The following is a 21,995-nucleotide window of genomic DNA, read 5'->3' as shown; positions in this document are numbered from 1 at the left end:
GCCTCTGTACATGGGGCATACAATTTATCTACTAGGCCACATTTGTGCCTGCAATCAAGACGTTCTTTTTCATGTATTTTTGGGGGGGCTTTTACAGCTTCATTTAGAGAAGGGAGAACAGTGGATGGAGCAGGAAACTGGGAGAGAGAATTGGGGACTAACATGTAGGAAAAGGCCACAGGCTGGAATCTAGGCTTCCCGCTATATGGGCACATGACATAACCATTAGGCTAAATCTGCGCTCCCATCAAGATTTTCAAAAAAATAAATAAATAGATGATTGATAGTTTAAGACTCTGGTCAAGACCTTTGCCCTTTTTCCTTTGCGTGTCTCAGTGGTCCATGGAGAAAGCTCTGACATTCACCATGAATATACAAGTACTTAATTCAAGTAATATTTACAGGGGAAAATACAAAAAGGAACTACTCTAATGATCCAGTTTTTGTAACTGACTCCTGATGTTTGAGTCTACAGTTATATTCTGAACATCCGAATGCAACTTATTCTTTAACTATTTGAAACATGTCTATATAATGTGCCTTCCTTATCCCCCGTTTTTAATACTGTCTGTTTTATAGAGTCAGCAAACTCAAGCAAAAGGCAGTAAAAACAATCATTTCTTTCTTACCACTAATCAAGAGGAAAACATCTGCACAACCAAAACACCCAAAACAGGAATTTTCTCTCCCCCAGACAGCTGATAAGTTATTTTCTTTTCCTTCTTGCTTACTCTCACAGATGTTATTGTAACTGCATCAGTGCAGAGGACAAATATTATGGAATGCTGCCTCAGGAACAACAGCATATCTGAGGTTCTAGGTTTTATGACTGACAAATACTGAGACTTGAAGATATGACCCAGTATGTGCAAGCCTGAGGGGCCAACATTAGACGACTGGCCTTTTTACTAAGACCAGATTTTCAAGCTTCTGTGAAGGATGTTGTAGTTGTGGAGTATGAAATAATGTGGTTTGTTCTTCCTGCCTGACTCTTTAATTATTTTATAATGTCTCTGTGTGTTTGTGTAGGCATCAGGCCACCCATCATGAATGGTCCTATGCATCCGCGCCCCCTGGTGGCACTGCTGGACGGGCGTGACTGTACAGTGGAGATGCCCATCCTGAAAGATGTAGCAACTGTGGCCTTCTGTGACGCTCAGTCCACACAGGAGATCCACGAGAAGGTAAAGACACTTCAACTAGATCATGTTCTTGAGTGCTAACTGTGAGTGAGATCATACGCCGGCCTGAGAATATTTGCATCTTTATGTTTGATCTGACATCAGTCTGAAGCTGCTCAATGAAGCTTGACTTCTGCTGCACGAGATTGATGATGGTCTCAATATAAACACCATGTCGCTACATTACATTTGTGGAGGAGAAAATTAGCATGATTTATATTCTAAAGAGCAGCATGTGAAAGAAAACATCCAATAACTGTATGTTCAACATGAGCGGCAGCTGAAAATGTATCAGTCAATCTTCATTTACATATCGCCAATTCATCACAAATGCTATCTCAAGACACTTGACAAAATGAGCAGGTGTGGACTGTTCTCTTTGTTATATTATCTACAAAGACCCAACATCAAGATAAGATTCAATCTAATCTTAATCTACCATGAGCAGAGCACTTCACAGCAATTAGCAAGTTACAGCGGCAAAGAAAAACGCCCTTTAACAGGCAGAAACCTCGAGCAGAACCAGACTCATGTTGAACAGCCATCTGATGAGACTGTGTTGGGACTGGAAAGAGACACACAATATAATTACAACAACAGCTCCAACAAACATGTGGTTACAATGCCAAAAATAATGGTGCAAGTATGTGTACTGTTTAAAGGGATAGCAAATTAATAACATACTGATCATAATACTTATGGAAGTTAAAGTCAACAGCTCTCATATAAGCATTTATAACATGGGTGATTATAATAGGGGTAAAAATGGTAATATCAAGTCAATTTAAAATTAACATTATAAGAGAGATAATATAAGAGAATAAAAAATATTGAATAAACATCAATTGTCACATCTGAATGTCAACTCCGTTCCCCACCCACCACCCAGAGTTTTGACTTTTAAATGCAAAACTGAAATTTAAAATTGAAATAAACATGACAGCTATTTCCATTATTTATAGTTTTCTATCTATGACACATTCGAGGCATTAGACTCAAAGTTGTTGGTAGTGTTTGTATCTATTTTCTTCTTTTGGTTTAAAGAGTTTAAAATGATCCAAACTCAAGTTAAGGTCCAAAACATAGTCAATGATAATTTCAAGCTTTGAATTACCATGACCTGGATGACTGAGAACCTTCGCAGACATAGTCAATGCTACATATTTTGAGTTAATGTTTCTATGTGGGTATTTTAAAACAATTTATTTGGAGAAATGTTATCTGTAATCTAGAGAAAAAAAAGACTAAAATCCTGCTACGTGTAGGCATCGTCACTTGCAGTTGGAAAGCAGTTCATGTTTGTTTGGATTTTGTGACTACAAAGATAGCTGTAGTTGTAACCATGTTACTGTAATGTGTAAAGGCCTTAAAGCTCTAATTTTATTTTGTTATTATTTTGGTCTATTAAGTTTGTTTTTTTGCAGTTTAAGCACTAAATCTGACTTTGTCCCATAAATACCACATTAAGGTCTTAAACACTAGCTGCTAAAACGGCAATAAATGTTTCATTATCATTATTATATAATATATTTATTTACTTTGTTCTTCTTATTATTTTTTTCTCCCTCTTTCATTGCTTACTTTTTATTGGCTATTTCTGATCTTTTTTTTATAAACATCAATTGTTTCTCTTTGTCTTTTTTTTGCTGTTGTTGTTTTGTTTTTGACTTGGTTTTCCTCTTATTATTATTATTATTAGTATTATCACCTATTTGTTTGTTTGTTTTTTGTTGTCAATATTCTTGTTTACTTGGTATTCTGTCTACTATCACTTGGTCACCCTTTTCTTGTAAAGCACATTTCTTGCACAATAATAAATAAATAAATAAAAATTGAATAAATGAACAACAATTCAAATGACAGAATCCCAAAACAAAGAAAAAGATCATCAGGAAAACCAGAAAATAAGGGAAGAAAATAAAAGGAGAGTGCAGAGAGCACACTTTAAATGTGGGTCAGGCTCAGATCTTGCCACAGCCACTATGGAGTGTAAATGGGTTTGTATGTCTGGCAGGGTTACGTCTGGTTCTGGGTGTCTGCCAGGCACACTCTCTCTGAGAGCGCGCTCAGTAGGCCACAGCGTGGGAGAAACAGATGGCTCTCCCTCACTCACTATCTCTCTCTGGCTTTCTAGTAAGCAGCCACCTCATTGTGTAATTAAAAGGGCTTCTTTATTGTAATTGAACCGCATGTCATTTCCATCCCCTCTCACACTCGTGGAGACAAAGGCTGGCAACGTACACTTAACTGAAAACCAATTAAAGGGTGACTGAAATGGTTTGCCACTGATGTTCACTGTAATTCTGTGTATGAGTCAAGTGATCTGCCTTTGACTCATAATATTTCATTTTTACTTAAACAATAAGCCGTCGCCGTGATCAGCAGCAACAATCCAATAAGGTCCCTGCTGATATGAAGCTATTTGTAACATGCAGAGACACCTTATCTTGATCCCCGTGGTTATAAAGGACTAGTTTCCATGGTAATATTCAGGAAAAGCAGTGACTCCATGTTATTAAAATAGCAGGATATGAGATGTTATAAACAGCCGATCCTAAAAAAAACCTTCAACAGTATTCTGAGTTTATGGAAACACTGTGAACTCAGTGAACTCTCTCACTCACATTGATTTCTGTAAAGCTGCTCTTGACTTGTGCTCACTCCAACACAAACACAGCTGATATCTTGACCTTTACAATTTGTCCCAAACTTTAGCGTCTAATGCAGAAATGCAGACCACACAGAAACAAATGCCACTGCATCTAAATCAATGATAATGCTTCCAGAAACGGTCTGTTTGGTCCCTTGGAGAGTAAGCACAGAGATAAAACAGGGCTTAATTTTCGGTCTACACAAACACACACTAAACACGTCTGTTCTTCTGTTTGCAGGTGTTAAATGAAGCTGTAGGAGCTCTTATGTATCACACTATCACTTTGATGAGAGAAGACCTGGAAAAGTTTAAAGCTCTGCGCATTATAGTCCGCATCGGCAGTGGCTACGACAACATCGACATCAAATCTGCTGGAGAACTTGGTGAGAACACATACACACATTTTGTCTTAGTCATTTGGCTGTTTTGAAACCGCCTGTTACATACTACCTATTGCAGTCCACATACTGTGTTTGAAGGGAGTATGTAGTTTGACTTTTCTGTTGGATCTGTATTGTAGTATGCTGAGCCAGGCGTCACTGGATATCCAGTTTTGGAAAGCCAAAATAAACAACGGCCAAGCTGATTGCAAAACTGCTTCTTTGGCATCACTTGTGATTTAAAAAGTTAGGAGGTGGTTTATATAGAATTGAATAATTTTCACAGCACCTAACAACAAAGTGCTCCCCTCAAAAAAGTAGAAAAAAGAAGAAGCGTGTGTGCATCATGGGAAACAGGGAGACTGGTCCGCCGCATACTGAGAAATTTTCCTGAATCAGTACAACATACGGGTAGTTTTGAAATACTGCAGATTTTGCTCTTGTTCACATACTATATACTGAGTTTAGCCCAAAACGGTACCTACTACTAGTATAGTAGGCGGTTTTGAAAACAGCCTCTGACACTGGTTTGATTATGGCTACCTATCAAAAGGGCTTTGAGGATAAATATATTCATTGCTTGGCAAACCAAATGTCCAAAAATTCATAGCTTAAATAGTGTAGTTTATCCAGCAATTTGTCTAAAAACGAGTGTCTGTTTATGTACCACCAAAAATTTGAAAAAAACCCAATAAATTCTTACATTTAAAGGGCCGGAACAAACATTTGATATATTCCCTTAAAAATGACTGATTCTGTGGGCCTGCTTGAGTTGTATTTCTTTTGATTGGCTAATCAATTAATCAACTAAATGTAAAAGCCATGGTTCTGATTAGATATTACATGTCTTACATGTTAAAAAAAACTTATACATCTTTCATTGTATAATTTCTGACTGTGCCATTTCTTTATAAGTGTTTGCCTTCAGTAGGAAGCAATCCCAGAATTCATTGGATTTTATTTAACAATGATATCGCCTTCAGCAATGACTGCTGATCATTCAGGTGTAGCCAGTAGTTACTCAAAAAAGCAATGAAGACCAAATACAACTCAGACATGAGAATGGAGTGCTGCTCAACAAATGATTTGACCTCTGTGCCAGTCTTCCAAAATGTTTCTGCTGCCAATAGGCATTGTCATGTTTGCAACAAGTCAGTTATATTTAAATTCAAATAGTGCAGTCACTACTGCTTCTCATTAAAACACAAATCTGTCCTGTAACAGCTAGACCTTAACTAACCTCTCCTATCTCCATCCACCAAGAGGCTCTGCAATTTAAAAGTTTCCAGTCGTGTTTGTAGAGAAAGTGCTTACAAATGAATTCAGTCTTCACTCTTCAATAAAAAAAGAAACGTCACTAAACTTCATCTTGCTCCTAAAAAAGCCCCCAAAAGCTATTCCTAATCCTTATCTGCTCTCTGGTCCAACAGGCATAGCTGTGTGTAATATGCCAGCAGCGTCAGTGGAGGAGACGGCAGACTCCACACTTTGTCACATCCTCACCTTGTACCGGCGGACCACCTGGCTGCACCAGGTTTGTAGCACTGTGTGACTCTTAAAAGAAAGAAAGGAAGTGTGTGTAAATGAGTTCAGTCTCGGAGGGCTGCCTTCAGTTCTAAACATTTCAGATTTGACCATTACTTATACTTTCATTCTGAGAAGTCAGACGAATTGAGACATTTCATTTTCTTTAGAACGTCGCTGTATTTGAAAGACGTTGATGTAGGATGTAGAGGGTACAGTTACATGATTTGTTCTTCAAATATGAGACCATTCATTATTCAGACTTTTATTTTATACTCACTGTCAACTAAAGACATTTGACCTTTGGAGGTTAAAGGAAGGCACATTGAAATATGCCTGGTCTGACAAAGACAAGACTTTTTCATCTGTCTGTCTGTCTGTCTGTCTGTCTGTCTGTCTGTCTGTCTGTCTGTCTGTCTGTCTGTCTGTCTGTCTGTCTGTCTGTCTGTCTGCCTGCCTGTCTGCCTGCCTGCCTGCCTGTGTGATATTTGCACTGAATAAGTCTTTGTTATTCGTGTCAGGCTCTCCGGGAGGGCACACGGGTTCAGAGTGTGGAGCAGATCCGAGAGGTGGCGTCAGGAGCCGCGAGGATCAGAGGAGAGACACTGGGACTTATAGGACTTGGTGAGTAACAAGGCAAGGCAAGGCAAGACAGCTTTATTTGTATAGCGCATTTCATACACAAGGCCAACTCAATGTGCTTTACATTAAAACATTAAAAGCATTGGAGACATTCAACACAAATTACACCTCACTCTTTGAGACAGAGACCTACTCTGCATCCAGAAGGACTCCATCCATGCTAGCTTCTCTGTTAGAGTGAATACTTTGAGTTAAATAGCTTCCCCTGTTTGAACTGTACCGTATTTGATTAGCATCAAAGGAGGCATGAAGATGAGAAAGACAAATGTCTTAAATCAAAGGATGACAAAGAGTAATGAATTCATCCTGAGACACTTGAATGTAATCACAAAGTGTCATGGTTGAAAAATTTTACTCAACAAATATGTCAACCAACTGGAGAAGCCTGCTAGCATGACGATGAACAAGTCAAAGTTTTTATTGCTGGAGCAGATGCACTTGTTCCCCTGTCCCTGTCACACAGATTTCCATCTGAGCTGATTCAGGTTTGGCCAATGAGAACGGTTCACCTAATATTTAGTGGGATTGAGCCAAACTGGGGCACCTTCGTAAACTATCAAGATGGCTGCCATTTAAAGCTGCTGTTAGTAGGAATGATGTAAAAATGTTTACTTTTTTTTCTGCTGGGTTTGGAGACAAGGTCATATTACCCATCGGTACTAATCGGTAAGTGGAGTAATATGAGACTATTGCGAAATCTCTGCGTTTTCCAATGCCTTTGTATAAAGCAATGTTATTATTCCCCTTCTTCCCGTTATCACAGACCAATCAGAGCTAATCTCCAATCCTCTGTCCTGATTGGTTAAGGGACGGCCCCTACTACGTCCCCCGATTGGCTATGAGTCCGGCACTATCATGACTCCACACGCTGATCTGTGTTGGGGGGCTAAGAGGAAATCTGGTTGGGAGGGATAGTGTTGACATTCGAAGTCCCTCTCTCTGAACAGATGTTTACTCTGTGACTACCAACAGCAGCTTTAAGTGTAATGTTTAGGTCTACTGTTGTGTTAGCACTACACAAAGTGGACAGTAGTTTTCTTTACATTGAATGGTAAGACCTGGTAAAGAATTTATGTCATGCAAAGTGTCTGCTTATTATCTAGAACAGAAGCTGACCAGCTATAAAACACCATTATTCATTTTGGCTGTTAAATGCATTTTGGTCGTCCTCATACCTTTGAAATCAACAATAAGCTGAGAGTTTACCTGTAGGTATTTGCACATTAGTTTTGGAAAGAGAGGCTTGGTGCCAGACGAAAATTCAAAGGATCAAAGTCCTGATGATTAATCTTCTGGGGACCATGAACTTCTTGACCAAGTTTAATGTCAAGCCATCCATTAATTCAAAACAAACATTTCAGTCTGGACCAAAGATTTAGACTGACCCAACGACAGACCGAGATTGTCGTGGGTGAAGGTTTTTTAATTAAAGGTTTAATTTATTTTGTCTGGCACATGTTGGTCAGACTGACACACTGTTGATTAGGTTGTTGCTCAGTAATGGAGCAGAAGTTTTTAGTCAGAGGATTTGTCGACTTTCCATTTTCATTTTGTGAAGTTGTGTCCTTAGCTCAGCTAAATTGGCTTCCTAAGGAGTTACTGCCAATAACATATAAGAGGATTAACCAGAAGCAGAATGTAAATCTCCTCCCTGTACAGTCTGTAAGCTGTTCAGTATTAATGAGCAGATGTGTGGAGACAGAATTATGTCATTTGTACAAGAAAAAGCAAAAAAAAAAAAAAAGTTAATATTAGAAGCACAAAAAAATCTTAACTTCTCTGTTTTTATGTTACAACTGTATGTGCAATCTTGAGTGTGCGTTTTGTTGGTTCAACAATGTGTGTTCTGTTCCATGTCTGTCTAGGTCGAGTTGGCCAGGCTGTAGCTCTGCGAGCCAAGGCCTTTGGTTTTAATGTGATCTTCTATGACCCATACTTGGCCGATGGCGTAGAGAGATCCCTGGGACTACAAAGGGTCACCACACTACAGGTATGACAAACAGAAGGACACACTTTTGGGTATGAGTGGTGCCATTTTTTTCAAATCTGCAATCTTTCAACTGTTTCAGCTGTTTGTTTCATGTAGGTAGGAACTTGTATAATAAAAACACATTTTAGTGTAAACAAGCCAGCCATTCATACAGCCTAACAAGCTCGCAAAGTGCTACTTTTAATGTCCTTACTGCCACAGTTTACATACACAAAAGGGAGAAACCATCAAGGGACTGAGAGCTAACGGATTATTTCCTTTTCTTTGATTTTAATGAAATAATTCAGGTTTTATTATTATTGATGATAAGGGTATAACTGCTTGTATTATTTTACCATAGCGCAGACCACAGTGCACCTGAGAGTCACTGATTTCAATGGTACTGTATGTCAAAGCTTTTGGTTGCTCTACATCTAACACCACTATTGGCAAAATATGTCTACCATGATAGCAAATTATATGACTGCCAATGAAATGCTATTTTCCACTGAACTACCATTAAGGATTTGGTCAATGAGCGCACAGTGCTACCATGAAATTTAAACCAATTGAGAATAAATCCAATGTTTCTTCTTTTTTTTTGCTGACTAAACACTGTGTTCTCCTGTGTCCTCCATGATAAATATGGATTAACTGTTGGGCTGCCTTTTGTTTGTACTGAAACAGGATACCCTCTCATGCTCACTAGGAGTAAAAGTGAGGGCAGCTATCCAACATGAAACAAAGCTTGTATTTGTAATACAGACACTTTTTTTTTACAGTTACGGTGTGAAGAAAATGCAATTTAGCCATGCTGATTCTCTGCTGGTTCTTTCCCCTGTATTTCTCCTCAGGACCTGCTCTTTCACTCGGACTGTGTTTCTCTGCACTGCAGCCTCAACGAACACAACCACCACCTGATCAATGACTTCACCATCAAACAGGTAGAGAGGCAGCAGCACAGTTGACTGAGCCCACATACACACACCTGAATGATTTATTTATCCAAACATGGACTTCAGCATCCCATGGACATAAATATTTAAGACGCAGATACCTGTGTTAGCCCACTGCCTCCATACAGATGAATGAGGTTCTTTACTCTGTGCTCCGTGTATGACATCTGATACATTCGGGAAATATCCGTTTGTCTCCAGTGCTCAGCCTGATTTCAGATCCAAAGATAGAAGCTGTATTCTTTTTGTATTTCTGACTGTTCTGGAGGACGGAAGGGGAAAAGAAATGTTCTCTATTTGTATCAGATCTTTTATTATTAAGATTAAGCTTCACTGTGTCTCTGCCCAAGGGCAGAAATGAGATCTAAATGGAAACAAGTGCTTTTAAGTTTGCAGCTTCCTGAAATTAGTTGCTTAACATTTAAAGACAATTAGCTCAAGAGAGGAAAGGACCACATTACATTTATGTGGATATTTAATCAAGTTTAATCAATCTAACATTTATATAAAAGTCTTCTCAGATTTCAGACTGTGTATGTGTATATGTGTGTTTAAGATGCGTCAGGGGGCATTTCTGGTGAACACGGCTCGGGGGGGTCTGGTGGATGAGAAGGCCCTCGCTCAGGCCCTGAAAGAGGGGAGGATACGTGGAGCTGCTCTGGATGTTCATGAGACAGAGCCTTTCAGGTAATGTTAACGTATAAAATGATTTGTAGTTCAAGAGAATTCAATAAAATGTTAATTATAGGGGAATGATTGTCAATGTTACATCTGTTCATTTGGGACTGTTGTTCACACATCCAAATAAATCTGAAGATGTTATGTCAGATCTGGAAAAGGATTTCCTGAGCAGTTATCACGGCTTTCTTACAATTTATAAACTAGAACTTGAAATTGGTAAACCATTAATGAAATCATCACTGATTGCAGTTTTTTTGTTCATGATTCAGTTTCAGTCAGGGCCCACTGAAGGACGCTCCCAACCTGATCTGCACCCCACATGCTGCCTGGTACAGTGAACAGGCTTCACTGGAGATGAGAGAGGAGGCAGCCAGGGAGATCCGTAGGGCTATCACAGGTAGTCTGAAGACACACACAGAAACATTGTGTGCACACACAAGCACAGGGACACATTCGCTTTGATGGAAATATGCACAAAGATATTTTTAGTTGCTTCTGCTGTCTGGCATAAATTATCTTTCCTATTCCCCAAGCAGGGAGATTTCAAGGCCTTGTACTTTTGCTTTATATCTAACAACCACTCTTTTCAACCTTCTTTCTCACTTTCAAGCCTCATCCTTTGTTTCCCCCATGCATCAGTCTTTTCCGGCCAGGCTGTTCGATCTTATGTAACTTTAGCGTCTCTGTAGAAAACATTGTAATGATGTAAAAAGAAAATCCCACCTGCTTTAAAATGTAGAGTGGTTGTAACTGATAATTCTAATTTGATTTCCACTTTTTTTTTTCTCTGCCTCCTAGGTCGTATCCCTGACAGTCTGAAGAACTGTGTGAATAAGGAGTTCCTCACCCAGAACAACCACTGGACAGGAGTCGACCCCGCCACCGTCCACCCTGAACTCAATGGGGCTTATAGGTAAGTGACACCAGGAGAGAGAGAGCTGTAGTGGCCGGTACAGGGAGGTTTTATTCCCCAAAGCCTGGAAAATGTATAAAAGTGCATGACTGATTTAGAAAGTCCGTGCACAGGTGGATGGCTAACACCAGACAATGTATGGTTGGCCCGGTCTCACAAAGGTTTTGATGAGTTCATCAGATTGGTGATGTTGCAAACCCAACCTCTCTGGAGCTGCTGCAGTATCACATTGATCAAGGCATTTTTAATGACTCCATATTGACAAGATGAAGCTTAATCCATTGCTGATCTTCTGTGTTCTGTCAAACTCTGAACTCAAGCTATCTAAAAGCTCCACTTAGATCTGCTGAGACTCTGAAACTGTACTAAGCTGTCAATACAGGGGGACAGCTAGTCGATTTAATGGTCAATCTGCAGCTTTCAATCTTCATTTGGGCTAGAATGCCAAACAATTGCTGATTCCATCTTATCAGACTGTTAGGATGTTACTACTTGGGAAATATGAGAGTTATGAAACAGTTTGTTAGACAATATGATCTGAAAATGCTGCCTTGGGCTCTCTGGGACAGCCATTTTTAGCCTGTTTCTTGAAATCATGATCTGAACTGTTCATTCATTGATTGGTTGAGCTCCATAATCAGCTGATTATTTGACACTGTTATGAATCATAACATCAAGACCTGAATCTCAGTATTTTGTGAACGTTTGGATGAAGTAAACTACCAACCTTCAACCCAGTCTTTCTTGCCAACTTTACAGGTTACTTAAAAATATAATTGAGAGAAACACGTGATGCAGGCTGTAATTGTAACTTAGGGGGAACTTCACTGGTATTATCGATTGAAAACTTGCTATCCAGCCTTTGAAACTGTTCTATAATGTTTCCTTTACTGATACAAATCTGAAAGGATATGTAAGGATATTGGCTTGCAATCTTTTTTTTATTCAAACCTGCTCCAAACGGGGGTCTTGAAGTTTTCAAGGCATGGATGTGTGCATTCTGCCTGCTTTTGCTCTCCACACAGACAATTATTCATGCATCAAAAGTCTGCTGATACACCATTGGTCAATACTACTCGGGCTACAAATGGACTTCAAACATACTACAGAACAGTTCCTATGCTGAATTTCCAGATCTCTGGGTATAGATTCTACATTTTCATGTCATAATTCTTCAATATACATTTAAGATTTTTTTTTCCTCTGATAATTTGGTTTTGATAACATTTGCAGAGTGATAATGAAGGACATTTCTGTAAATGTTGATTTTGCTGACTCAGTTTTGCATCTCTCTCTTTCCCCTCTCCACTCAGGTATCCTCCAGGTGTGGTCAACCTGCCGGCCGGTGGCCTCCCTCCGCCAGTTGAAGGCATCGTACCCAGTGCTGTGCCCATCATCCACACCCTCCCGCCTGCTATCACACATCCTCCTCATGCCCTGTCCCCTGGACATAATACTGTCAAGCCACCAGAGGGTGACAGAGAGCAGCATCCAAACGACCAACTGTAGCCACACACACACATGTGATTGCCCCGTGTTGTCTGGTGACTGGAGGATCATAGCGATAAGTTCCCTAGTGACAGGTTTACAGAGTGTCAGATGGACAGGTTGAGGTCCCCAACAACGATTGATTGAAAACTCTGGCAATGGTTCCCAACAGCCAGTTCACACTCCAAAGAGGAAGAGGATGATGATGATGATGATTAAGAGGATGAGGTGGAGTGGATGTCTGTCTGCTGCTCTAGAGTAGAGCAAAGACAGTCGTCCAGAGAAAGACTGTTCAGATGCACACATTTATCTTCTCATTACAACTACAGTATGGTCCAGTTTTCTCTGCCAGAAGTCAGAAAATAAATTAACTTTCTGTTGATTTGAAAGAAAAAATCAGAATCAGATTCTGCTGTTTTAGACTGTAGTGTGTCTAAAGTTAGAGGGGCCTGTTTCATGTCTTTCCCTCTTTTTCTGTGTCCTTTTCCTTAGTTTGATGTACAAGCAAACGTAGTAGGTTATGAAATGAATGTAACCTGTCTGTGAACAGTTTTTAGACTTACCACAAAAAAAATGGATAGTTGTATTCCAGTCTTAACAAAAAACAAGGGTCATGTGATCTCTCTCTGTAGCCAAACTGGTTTGAGAATACAATATCTGCTTTTTTTGTGTCCCCTAATTAACAAGCCCCCCTTCCCCTGAAAAAAAAGAGGCAGCTTTTTGCACACCATCTCAGGAAATTCAGTTTCCGCGGTTGGTATATTATTTTTTAAAATTTCTGTTTTTATGCCACTTAGTGCTTTTGTTTTTTCTACCTGCTTGCCTTTTTGTGTCCCGTCTCATTAGAAGAAGAACTTTAACGTGAGTTAAAGATGATCTAATGTTCGTTTCTGTTTGTTCTGTTTTAGGGGAATGTGATTTTGTTCTTGGGACTTGTGTAAATGGTTGACCCAAATCGAAGGGGTTATGGGAGAAAAGGCTGTAGCGAGCAGGCATTATGGTATGCTTGGTTTGAAAGGCCCCTGGTTACTATTTGATCTTACAAAATAGAGTGTTGGGGTGAATCACTTTGAAGGAGAAAGCAGGTTGTGGATGATGCACTGAGTTTGTAGCAGCCTACAGTTTGAGAAACTATCTCACAAGAGGTCATTGATCTTTGTCTTCTTCATGTCCGATGTTCCAGTACTTCCACATACAGACTGTCCTGGTTAAGTAAGCAAGGCAGCAAACAAAGTTAAAAAAAAAAAATATGCAAAAGATGTTTAGAAGTTGCCCTTATTGCTATGGATCTGTCATATCGCTAAAAGACATGTGAAAAACTGCATTAACAAACCAGTTTTACCACATTTGTGGGTTCTGCTGAAAAAATCTTTGGTTCCTATGTGAATTTAAACTTGAACAAACAACCTATGATCCAACTATTGTTTTACAAAGCATGTCAGGATGTAGTGATCTTTTTTAAGTCTAGTATCCCTTAACATTTCACGATGGGTCCTTCCTGGGTATACTGTTCAGCCACTCTCTGTGGCCTTCTCTGTGTCTATGTGTACATATGGTGTTCTGCCTGCCTGTGTCAATGTGACTTGGTTGTATCTGTGTCTAAAAAACAGCACTGGGAGGAGGGGTTAGGAAGAGTTCTCTCCACAAAGCATCATTACAAAGACTGCCATCAAAATACAAAAACGTAACACCACAGGAAAAACTACAAATGCAAACAAATACACCAAAAATGTATGCTAACAAACCGAGCAGGTAGCTTATTCTTTTGCTGGTTACATTCCAACGATACTGATACTCTTAGATCAGTCATAAATGATCTAAAGTTGTTTTAAATTGGAATATTTATCACTGATTTCAGTTGTCGTGTTGTTGCTGTTAGCATGCCAGCTAAGTGGCGGTGCTTTTTGGATCCCCCTTCTACCAGCAGCTGAGTAGTAAAAACAGTTCACTGTTGCCTACCTGGTCTTCTTCATGGTGAGGTAGTAAGAGTAGCAATCAGGGATGGAAATTTCACCAGCCACTGGTGAGGGTAAATATGAAGGGTGTGTTCTTGCACATGATGTACTGAAATGAAATTCAAATATCACTGTCAGACAAGAGCCCAAAAAATCCTGACTGCAATCCTGGGATATGTTGAATTTTACTCTTAAACTTTCCTCACCAGATGCCTGTCAGAGTGGAGAAACTCTTTGCTAATACTTCCTGATAAACACTGTAAGCATTCCTTATTCAAACCGATGGGTGCCACAAGCTAAAACAACGGACTAGTTTTTAAAGAGTCGAGGTGCTCCTTGAAATTCCATCCCTGGTAGTAACACACAGTCCACTGTTGCCTACCTTGGTCCCCTTTATGGTAAAGTAGTAGGCGTAGCAATATACAGTATACATATTCTATATTCTACAGTAAATATCATTATTTTTGGTCAAAACTGACAACCTGACAAAGATATGTTTGTGACTGTATGCATTTGTATGAATTATTTTAAAAGGAAATAAACTGTGGAAAGGTGAAGTTTGTGTTGTCTTCATCCTAGATGTTAAAGATGTTTAAAATCTAATAATACTGCTGCGTTAAACAAAGCTAAGAGATACTGATGTTATACAAAAATGCATCACTAAAAAAGTCCTAACGTTGGAAAGATACTTAAGTGGTTTCTGTGAGAGACTTGATCAATGAAAGTGATGATATTGTAGAAGAAATACTTACTGCCACATGGACAAAACAAAAAAGTTTATCCGAAACTTTCACACGTTTTTGAGGAGTTCTGAAGTTCTTAAAGTTTTGTCATCACTCATCAAAGTATCTTAAAAAATATCAAGCTGTGAAAAGCAAAGTGAAATCAGTTAATTGATCAACAAACGGTGATTTGGTTGGATCAACAGAATAACTGACTTATTGGTTTAATTGATTTTAACCAAAGATCATGTAGCAATCTTCTGAGCATATTCAAGATTACTAAATCTTGTACAGACAGAAATGGAGAGAGTTACTAGTTGATTCCAATAGATGTCACCAGTTCGACTACAACAGAAACACTGTGGAGAAAGTCTACAGACCAGCTGTATAAATTAATCTGCAATGGCTGCTCCTTGCGTCTGTTTTCCAGTTTACTTCATTTCTGCAATAAATCTGTACTCGTCTCTGTGTGTTCCACGAGAAATATACGGTGCACCTGTGTCGTATTAGTACAGAGGTTGGCAACATAATAGATTTACTTCTCAAACACAATGACGACTGTATTTCAATCACAGATTATATAATAGGAATAATCACTTTTGTTACCTCAGATTACTAGTCTGTCTGACCACTCAAAGCGCTTTTACATACTACTCGACACATTCACCCATTCATTCCCATTCACTCACTGATGGTAGAGGCTGCTAATGTAAGGTATTAGCTGATCTCTCATTTGTACACATTCACACACTGCTGAACAACAGCAGGAGCAATTTGGGGTTCAGTGTCTTGCTCAACGACACTTCAACATGTGACTGCCGGAGCTGGGATCGAACCGCCAACCTTCCGATTGTAAGACGACCAACTCTACCCACTGAGCCACAGCCGCCCAAAAGGGACTGTTATGTTACAAGCACTTGGGTGATTAAAGGCCTGATAATTAATTGGATGTAATGCAAAATGCCAAAGCTGTTTTACTGAACATTTAAAAAATAACATTTATTATACTTGTCTGAACATCTGGATATCTGATGAATCATAAAAATTGCCAGGGGCATGTCCAGGGGTGACATGGGTGACACTGGCCCTGCTTGAAATCTGATAAGCCTCCCTGAGTACCACCCCAACATCCTAAACTTTGATTTGCTCCATGCCTCAGAGGCCGAACTTTAGTTTAACTATATGGGATGTATTGCAACAGGCGGCTACTAGCTTTCTTTGCATTTCAATTTGGCATAGTTCCCTTTATTAGAACAGTAAATTGTTTTTATTTTTGGCCTTTTATGTCTGTATTTACGGAGACAGGACGGTGGACAGAGCAGGAAACTGAAAACAGGGAGTGGGGAATGACATGCAGCAAAGGGCTGTGGGTTGGAATCAAACTCGGGCTGCACTATAAGAGGACTATAGTCACTACACACAGGGCACGCGATTTAACAGCTATGGCAAACTGGGACCCTGATATTTTGGAGTCTGAAAAGAAGTAAACATTGAGTATCTATCAGTTATGGCTGTGTTTCTAAATTTTCAAGTTAAACTAATTATACACCGAAATGTAAATCTGTATGATACTTTGGTGTTTGTTGTTAAAGTAGATATGATATGTCATGGCAGAAAGGGTCGATAAATGCTCTTTATTCATGAATGTGTGTGGGTGTGTCAGTAAAAAGTCTGGATATGGCTCTGGTGATTGCATGTGAGCTTCTTCTAGTGAAGTACCCACGTTCAAAAATCTATCCAGCACAGTCAAATTTCATGACGAGTGCAAAGGTCAAGTCTTTTCGTCTGTTTTTGAGTAATAAAGGTACAATATCTGTTGGTAACTGTATCCCAACCACTGCCTCATCTTAAACTGACTGCAGCTGACTTCTGACACAAGACATGGAAAAACCTCAACTACATTTCTTCATTGTTCTCTGTATCAGTCTCTCTTTTGCTCCCTTCATCACCCCAAATCTCTCCATCTTTCCTCTTTGTCCCTTCCTCTGCCTCTCTGGTTCAGCCATTCAGAGTTACAGCCACTGGAACCGGCTCTACAGCAGCTGGAAACTCTTGATGGTTCAATCTAAACCTCAGGAAGCAGGATGGGATCCAGATGTAGTAAAAAAAAAAAAAAAAAAAAAGAAACAGGCAGAGGGCACATTTTATTCAGCGAGCATGGGGACCTCCACAGGGCAATGTTCAAGAGGGAAGATACATTTTAATGAGGCTGCTGGAGCGCTCTTATGAGTCTCATCGACCACCATCAGACTTCAACTGAAAGGTCAGAGACGTGAAAAAAAACGCTGAAAATGTTTTAAGCAGTCACATCCTCCTCTGTGAATACAGACTTATCTGGGAGACTTAAGAGATGCTGGCTAGCTGGAGGAAGAGGAAAGTTTGGGGGAAGCACAGGTGAATGACTAACACTCTCCACTTCTTCAGGAAATACAATACAGCTGCCTTTGGGTAAGGGACTTATGTAACATTAATCCATGTTATAGCAGAATCTTGTTTTACAGGGTTCGAGAGGTAAATTGAGGATTTTTTTCCCTCCCTAATAGGAACATCATTAAGTCAACAGCTCTCATAAATGGAAAGAGTATAGGAGAGGCCTTTTCCAAACAAGGTGAACAGATTGAGAAGAAATTGGCTGATGGTAAGGCGTATTTTTTCTTTTCTTAACCGTAACTCATTCTTACCCATTTGTCAATAAAAGTTTTATACAATCGAGAAAACAAGATAGCTTAGTATCTGCAGGTTTCTTTATAATACATGTATCTTTCACAGAAATGCAATTGTCTTGATTCCTGTCTAAGTGGATAAATAGATTTAAATCACAGTTATAATTCACCAGAAAGCCTCCCTTTAATTTAGTTCAGAATCCAAAATCTGCTCAATACAGCTGCAACCCATTCAGTGGGTTTTATACAAAACTATGCTAAGAAAAGCCAGCTTCAGCTCTCAGACCACACACTCAGTTCACTTTTGACATGTTAATTTGTTGCTCTACAAAGTGACAAAGACATGAGTGTGTGTTCGCACCACGTTGGTCCAAGCCTTGATGAATCGGTTGCTGATGGACATGGAGGAAACGGGTGGGTTTTCTCACTTCCTCTTTGCAACTGCCTCACATCTCCTCACACCTCTCTGTGGTTTCAACTCCTGACATTTCCTCTCCTCTGCTTCACATTCTGCTACCGTCTCTCCTCCACTAGGCACAGTCCAAATACGACATAACAAAGGATTATTATCCACAGAAATGTGGTTGAACACAGTGGTTGCCCCTGCACTGAGAAGGTGAGACGCCCTGTTGAGATGAGTTCCTCTCTAAATGCAGGATTTCCATTAACATTTGTCTCAATGGTGGGTTTCAGTATCCAGTGGGTCCACATACTGTTTCATAGGGCTTTTCCACCGTGCCAAGAAAAATGTCTGGTGGTAATAAACACCAGACACGTGCTTGTAAATGCTGGCTGCGGCCTGAAAGGTGCCAACTCCATTGGCTGCCCCATTGGTCACCATTATATTGACAGTGGCAGGCATTAATGCCAAACACTCCCAAAGTGTCAGCTATATATTGTCTCAATTTATCAATTTTTACAGTAACTGGCCGCCAGTGTGCCACACATGCAGAAAATGTGTTGTGATCTTACAGCCAAGCTACATCATTAAAATGGATTGTAAAGTGTCAACAGCATATGGAAGTTAGCTTAAAAAAATAAGCTTTTTTTTTTTGTACTGTTGAGTTTCTGCAGCAACTGTTACCAAGATGATGATATGGGGATATGACAGAGAGCTCCTGCTAGAGATTATCCATGTGCAAGACAGATTTAAACCCTTTGACTACAGCTGTCCACCATACTGCCAAACACGCAGGGTTTCTATGCCTCTGAATGTCTTATCCAATATTTGGGGTTTAAACCAGTCAAAAAGGCCGGCTCTAAGTCCAAAATAGAGACTGTAAAAGTAAATTATATTATTATCTCTGGCTTAATGGGTTTTTGTTAGACTCATGCTGAAAGACGCTGTGCAATAGTTTTCATGAAAAGTAAATACACTGCTGGATAGAGCCCACGCTGCAGGAGAAACCACAAAGAAATGAATATGAGGAAGAATATAACAAAAACAGCTAACAACGCAGACAGAAACAATGGAGGGAAGATAGATGAGGGAAAAGAAAATGAGAAAAAGATGGAGGATAATTTAGATAAAGAGCCTTCTTTTCTGAAATAAGGTCACATTTTGAAAAAAAACTGCTCTATTCAACAGGTCTGTTTACATTTTTCAGCCAGGTTTGCTGCTGGTCACGTTTTCAAATTTTCCCTCAACGTGCTATGTTGTGTGTGTGAGCGTGTGTATGTGTGCATATTGTGTGTGTATTTTGTGTGTTTGCCAACCAAGAGTGTGAAGGTGTTGACCCAGTTTCTACAGCCAGGTTTCTGGAGTTTTCTGTGTTTTTTCCTGTAAGCCACATGTGTCAGAGGTAGGAGGGGCTGACACTTGACAGGTTCCATTTGGCTCCCATAAACACACGGATGGAGGAAAACACATATAGGTAACACACATAGGTAGATATAAGACCACAAGCAGGGACGTACACGTGAAGTCCTGGTGATAAATGTCGCTTTTTTCCCCCAATACAGTTTTCCTTCGTATTACAAATCTCTTTTCTCGTGCTTTTTTTGATATTTTGCCCATTTGGGTAGTCAGACATTTAAAATTTTCCTAAATTCTTTATGTATGACAACAGATTTAAATTAAAAGGGTTTGAAGCTGCTCAGGCCCTGTGATAGGTTGGCTACCTGTCCAGGGTGTACCCTGCCTTCTATGCAACGTCAGCTGGAATAGGCTCCAGCCTCCAGCGACCCGGAACAGGATAAGCAGTCAAGATAATGGATGGATGGATTGATGGAAGCTTATCAAAACTGCCATCATAAAAGGAAGGATAAAAGACCTGCTATTAAATATGTCTAAATTGTTATCAGCACACGCTTTCTGTAAATTCCACCTCCTAAACATTTGTGGTTCTTCAATTGTTAACATGAAAAAGAGGAGGGCGCTGGTGGCCTAACGCAGTGATTTTCAACCACTGTGCCGTGGCACACTAGTGTGTCGTGACAGATCGTCAGGTGTGCTTAGGGACATTTTCCAAATTCACGTAAAAAAACATTATTCATATATGTAGACGTCCTCCTGCTGCGGACGATCTGGACTCCAGCTGATACGGACGTGCTGGACTCCAGCGGCAACAGCTTCTACGACTCGTCTCATCACTATCACCTCTCTCTCTTACTCCCCTCTATCTGTCTTTCCAGACCCAACTCAGTCGAGGCATGATGGCTGTCTAACATGAGTCTGGTTCTGCCTGAGGTTTCTGCCTGTTAAAAGGAAGTTTTTCCTCACCACTGTAACTAGCTAAATACTGCGATGTGCAATGCTCATGATGGATTAAGGTGGGGTCAGACTGAGTCTTACCCTGTCTTGAAGTTGGGTCTCTGTTCATAATTTGACATAGTGTGGTCTAGACCTCCTATGTTTGTAAAAGCGTCTTGAGATAACGTTTGTTGTGATTTGGCGCGATACAAATAAAGATTGATACTGCAAATAATTTGCCATGTAGTGTTTCTGTGCCTGCAGTGTACTGTAGTGACTGGCGGAGTAATTAAATACTCGTCCATGTAATGACCTGACCTACCCATCCACTGGGTGGCATTAAAGCACACTTATGACCTTGTTAATTTAAGACAATAGAATTAATGATGCTTGCGTGAGGTGTATGTGACAAGACTTAGGCGTACAACAGCGATGGATAAATATTCAAAAAGGAAAAATGAAAACTCCAAACAGGGCCCTGGACAATATTCTAACCCGGATGAAGAGTGTAATATGGGTGGTTGAAAAGGCAACTTTTATGAGAAAAAAATTACAACAGTGACTGCAAGAGCCCTCAAAGCTAGCTACTTAGTAGCTGAACTTGTAGCCAAATCCAAAAAGCCACACACTGTGGCAGAGACATTAATACTACCTGCAAAGGCTATTGTAAATAAGATGCTTCGCCCTGACACAGTTAAAGAAGTAGCCAAAGTCCCTCTCTCAGATAAATAGATTTATTGAGAGACTAAATGTGTCATTTTGTAAAACTTTTGGTTGGTGGTGTGACTCAGGATTTTGTTAATGTATGAGACGTGCCTTGGCTCAAAAAAGGTTGAAAAACACTGGCCTAACGGTCAGAGGCCATAGTCCTCGTCACAAAGGTCGCTGGCTCGATTCCTGGCCGCGACCATTTGCTGCATGTCTCCCCCTACTCTACTCCCCACATTCCCTGTTGATCTACAGCTGTCCTATCAATAAGGCAAAAAAACGCCCGAAAATATAACTTGTTGAACGAAAAAAAGAGGGATGAAACAATGTAAAGAATGAAAAAGTTAGAGAGAAACACAATCATGTTCAATTTTTGGAAGATACCAAAGTATGTGCTAGGTCTCTCAAATCAAACATTGAGACAAAGATGTGACAAGAGTAGAAGATACAAGACTAAAAGTCTAAAACTCTTTCATTCTTGAGAGAAATCTTGAGTTTATTTACACATAAATTATCCTAATTTTACATACTTTCAGCCTTACCCGGGACTTGAAACAACTGCCTATTTTCATGAACTTTGTCATTTCGAAGTAAAACCACTACAAACTTGTTCTCCTTGATTCCTACGCAAATATTTCCAAGAAAAACTGAACCATCTGCAGAAGTGCCTGGTGTTGTGTTCAAAAATGTACAAATCAAGAGTCGTCATCTTCTAGGAATAAGTGGAGAATAAATTTAGATCACATGGCAGGGCTTCACTCTGTCATAGATTAATAACAGCCGGTTTTCCAAACTTTGATCCAGGAAGATTTTTGAGAGACGACTCCTTCACATGACTTTGAATGTCAAGGCCAACGCAGATGATATT

The 21,995-nt window shown here is 39.8% G+C and overlaps 1 protein-coding gene and 1 long non-coding RNA gene across 12 annotated transcripts in view; one reads left to right on the top strand and one right to left on the bottom strand.

Moving 5' to 3' along the window:
- The window catches only part of LOC117817840 (C-terminal-binding protein 1), a 39,290-nt gene extending 24,391 nt beyond the window's left edge, over window positions 1-14,899 (top strand). For 3 of the 5 annotated variants that reach the window (XM_034690611.1, XM_034690609.1, XM_034690610.1), the window contains 11 exons: window positions 1,030-1,184; window positions 4,073-4,217; window positions 5,645-5,748; window positions 6,260-6,362; window positions 8,246-8,370; window positions 9,204-9,293; window positions 9,862-9,992; window positions 10,256-10,383; window positions 10,785-10,899; window positions 11,925-12,041; window positions 12,213-14,899. In XM_034690611.1, coding sequence (XP_034546502.1) covers window positions 1,047-1,184; window positions 4,073-4,217; window positions 5,645-5,748; window positions 6,260-6,362; window positions 8,246-8,370; window positions 9,204-9,293; window positions 9,862-9,992; window positions 10,256-10,383; window positions 10,785-10,899; window positions 11,925-12,041; window positions 12,213-12,408 — 1,392 coding nt within the window. In that variant the 5' untranslated portion in view covers window positions 1,030-1,046 and the 3' untranslated portion in view covers window positions 12,409-14,899. The remainder of the gene's footprint in view (window positions 1-1,029; window positions 1,185-4,072; window positions 4,218-5,644; window positions 5,749-6,259; window positions 6,363-8,245; window positions 8,371-9,203; window positions 9,294-9,861; window positions 9,993-10,255; window positions 10,384-10,784; window positions 10,900-11,924; window positions 12,042-12,212) is intronic. The other 2 variants (XM_034690612.1, XM_034690613.1) reach the window with 1 other exon arrangement.
- Window positions 1-21,995, bottom strand: part of LOC117817848 — a 71,601-nt gene that overhangs the window by 8,870 nt on the left and 40,736 nt on the right. For 5 of the 7 annotated variants that reach the window (XR_004632234.1, XR_004632231.1, XR_004632233.1 and 2 more), the window contains one exon: window positions 14,347-14,451. This is a non-coding gene — a long non-coding RNA (uncharacterized LOC117817848). Of the gene's footprint in view, window positions 1-5,154; window positions 5,759-14,346; window positions 14,452-21,995 lie in introns of those variants that run through there. The other 2 variants (XR_004632232.1, XR_004632237.1) reach the window with 2 other exon arrangements.

The sequence above is a fragment of the Notolabrus celidotus genome, chromosome 8 (genome assembly GCF_009762535.1).
Source record: "Notolabrus celidotus isolate fNotCel1 chromosome 8, fNotCel1.pri, whole genome shotgun sequence".
Lineage (NCBI taxonomy): Eukaryota > Metazoa > Chordata > Actinopteri > Labriformes > Labridae > Notolabrus > Notolabrus celidotus.
Note: the sequence above shows the minus strand (reverse complement) of the source record. Positions and strands in the feature narration are given on the sequence as shown.